General features: G+C 39.2%; 1 protein-coding gene across 1 annotated transcript; it reads right to left on the reverse strand.

The window, feature by feature from the left end:
- Positions 1–1,408: 1,408 nt before the first annotated feature.
- On the reverse strand, positions 1,409–2,674 carry LOC141075785 (uncharacterized). The gene has a single exon (XM_073562931.1). It carries the CDS (start codon positions 2,672–2,674, stop codon positions 1,643–1,645), a length of 1,032 nt encoding a protein of 343 aa, XP_073419032.1. The 3' UTR covers positions 1,409–1,642.
- Positions 2,675–3,307: the final 633 nt, after the last annotated feature.

Raw genomic sequence — 3,307 nt, forward strand, 5'->3', positions numbered from 1 at the left:
TGCAGTTCCCCCATCTCGTCCTGGTATGATTGGCCCCCATCTCGTCCTGGTATGCATGGCCCCATCCCATTTGCCCCCACCCCATCCTAGTATGCATGGCACCATCAGAAAACTTTAAAAAATAAAATTACACTTACCTACCTGGCGCTCCCTCGCTGCATCCTGCTCCGGTGTCAGCAACTGCTTTATGCTTGTAAGCAGCACATGGCAGGGACGTCATGCGATGCTCACAAGCAGAGCACAGCTGCCGGAGTACTTACCGGGACTGTTCATTGGAGATCGGGGTGACTATTCATTGCTCTTCAGTAGCGCGCAGTGTCAGCCCCCCGGCTTCCTCCTGCTGTCAGCGGTCACGTGTGCCGCTACTTAAGAGAAATAAATATTCATTGGATTCATCATTCATTCATCAGGAGACTATTTAATACTGAACTATATTCAAGCGGGACTAGACGAAGAAAACCCTAAAATCATGTATCATGTTATCCGAAACAGTCAGAAAACTAGCCCCATATTGGCAGATCCCAGACCTCAGACTATATACTGTGTAAGTTTATAAGCCACTCCAGTGTCAGGAATAGATAGTATGTGATAATCCCGTATATACCGCTCAGGGAACACTTAACTGTCAGAGATAATTTCCATATTCATACTAAATAATGGCACAGATCTCCCAGACATTATGACTGCACATATCCCTAGTCTTTATACCGATATTGCACTCGTTCCCTGACAGACCGCAGCATGGCCATTAGTTAGAAGCTGCTAATGATCTTTGGAGCAGGTAAGTTTTCCCTGAGTGGTACATATTGGGCCGTCTGAAGACTGAGTTTAGTCTAGGACAATTTGTCTGCACTACTAAGTAACAGCAGTTACATTACCAAACTAGGGCAGTCCCTATAGGAGAAAAACACAAGAATTATACTGTATTTTCACATACTATCGATTCCTGACACTGGAGGGGCTTATAAACTTACACAGTATATAGTTTGAGGTCTGCGATCTGCCAATATGGGTCTAGTTTTCTGACTGTTTCGGATAACATGACACATGATTTTAGTTTTTTTGTCTAGTCTCACTTGAATATAGGTCAATATTAAATAGTCTCCTGATGAGTCGCCTTTGGTGAGGACGATGAAACCCATAGAAATGAGAGGCTTGGAGAGTGAGTGTGTATACGTCACCTCTACCTATATACTGAGATGTGGGGTACATGTTTTTTCTATTAGTCACCTATTAACTAATCTTCAGGGGGTGAATTTTGGGTACAGTTTTACATTTGGAATTAATAAAGCTTAGTTTTATCCTTTTGTCAGCAAACATGAGGAATGACAAGAGACAACCCATTTAAGAAGATTCAATTTTGGTTAAAACTATTCCAACACTATGAACATAAAAAAGACTTCTCCCCTATGTGACGTCTCTGATGTTTATTCACAGTTGATTTTAAAGGAAAATATTTCCCACATGAAGAAAATGAAAATGGCTTCTACTCTGTGTGACTGCTCTGATGTCTAACAAGAAGCGCTTTCCGGTTAAAACATTTCTCACATTCTGAACAGGAAAAAGGCTTCTCCCCTGTGTGCGTTCTTTGATGGCGATCAAGATCTATTTTCCATTTAAAACATTTCCCACATTCTGAACATCAAACAGGCTTCTCTCCTGTGTGAGTTCTTTGGTGCTTAACAAAATTCCCTTTATGGTTAAAACATTTCCCACATTCTGAACATGAAAAAGGCTTCTCTCCTGTGTGAGTTCTTTGGTGTTCATCAAGATTCCCTTTTTGGTTAAAACATTTCCCACATTCTGAACATGAAAAAGGCTTCTCTCCTGTGTGAGTTCTTTGGTGATTAACCAATTGTGAATTCCAGTTAAAACATTTCCCACATTCTGAACAGGAAAAAGGCTTCTCCCCTGCGTGAGTTCTCTGGTGACTAATAAGATGACATTTCTGGTTAAAAGTTTTCCCACATTCTGAACATGAAAAAGGTTTCTCCCCTGTATGAGTTCTTTGGTGATTAACCAATTGTGATTTCAGGTTAAAACATTTCCCACATTCTGAACAAGAAAAAGGCTTCTCCCCTGTGTGAGTTCTATGGTGATTAACCAAATCTGATTTCCGATTAAAACATTTCCCACATTCTGAACAGGAAAAAAGCTTCTCCCCCATGTGAATGCTCTGATGTCTAACAAGAATCGCTTTCTGGCTAAAACATTTCCCACATTCAGAACACGAAAAAGGTTTCTCCCCTGTGTGTGTTCTCTGGTGATTAACAAAATGTGATTTATGTGCAAAACATTTCCCACATTCTGAACAGGAAAAAGGCTTCTCCCCTGTGTGAGTTCTATGGTGATAAACCAAATCTGATTTCTGGTTAAAACATTTCCCACATTCTGAACAGGAAAAAGGCTTCTCCCCTGTGTGAGTTCTATGGTGATAAACCAATTGTGATTTCCAGTGAAAACATTTCCCACATTCAGAACATGAAAAAGGTTTCTCCCCTGTGTGAGTTCTCTGGTGTGTAACAAAATGAGATTTCTTGTTAAAACATTTCCCACATTCTGAACATGAAAATGACTTCTTTGCTTTAGGAGCAGTTTGTTTTTTATTGCCTCTTTTGTGACTTTGATTTTCCTTAGTAGTCAGTAATGAATCAGAAGATGGGACCTGTTTCATAGGATCAGATGACAGATCTTTGCTGTGAATGGATGATGGTATATCTGGAGTACTGGCAATCACTTCAGTTGTATCTTGTAGGATCTCAAGATCATCAGATTTAAAACTTGAAGATGTCAGCTGTCCCTCTGATCTCCTGGTACAGTCATCTGCTAAGATAAAAAACAATTGTTATTTTTTAATAAAATATCCTTGAGTTTTATATTTTTGAACATTTCTACTTAAACTGTCCATAAAAATGGCAAGCTATGTAAAAAACTTTAATTATTTACCAAGACAATGACAGTTCACCATCTAATAGAAAACCTTGTTGGATGAACCAGTAGTGTGTGGTGTTCAACTGTTTGTTCATTCTGCCTCCCAAATATCAAATAAAAAGAAACCAATCAATGTTATGTAGGCAAAAATAATACCAATTCTCATCTCAGAAAAAACAAGTCCCCACTCAGGTCCATCATTTGTCAATAGAAAAACAGATAAGGCAGGATAGAGTTAATGCTATAGTTAGGGTTACTGTTAGGCTAAAGTTAGGATTAGGATAAAGAATTAGGCTTTTCTCAATTGTCTCCCCAATAATTGGGTCATGTCACATCAGTCATGTCAGAGTTCTCTTTTTCCGGAAAAAAATAAATA

Source organism: Dendrobates tinctorius, unplaced genomic scaffold, assembly GCF_039654945.1.
Source record: "Dendrobates tinctorius isolate UK_male_01 unplaced genomic scaffold, ASM3965494v1 ptg000372l, whole genome shotgun sequence".
Classification (NCBI taxonomy): Eukaryota; Metazoa; Chordata; class Amphibia; order Anura; family Dendrobatidae; genus Dendrobates; species Dendrobates tinctorius.

What these genes read in the sequence shown, in the direction of transcription:
- LOC141075785 (XM_073562931.1), bottom strand. Translation starts at nt 2,674, where the DNA reads ATGAAACAGGTCCCATCTTCTGATTCATTACTGACTACTAAGGAAAAT.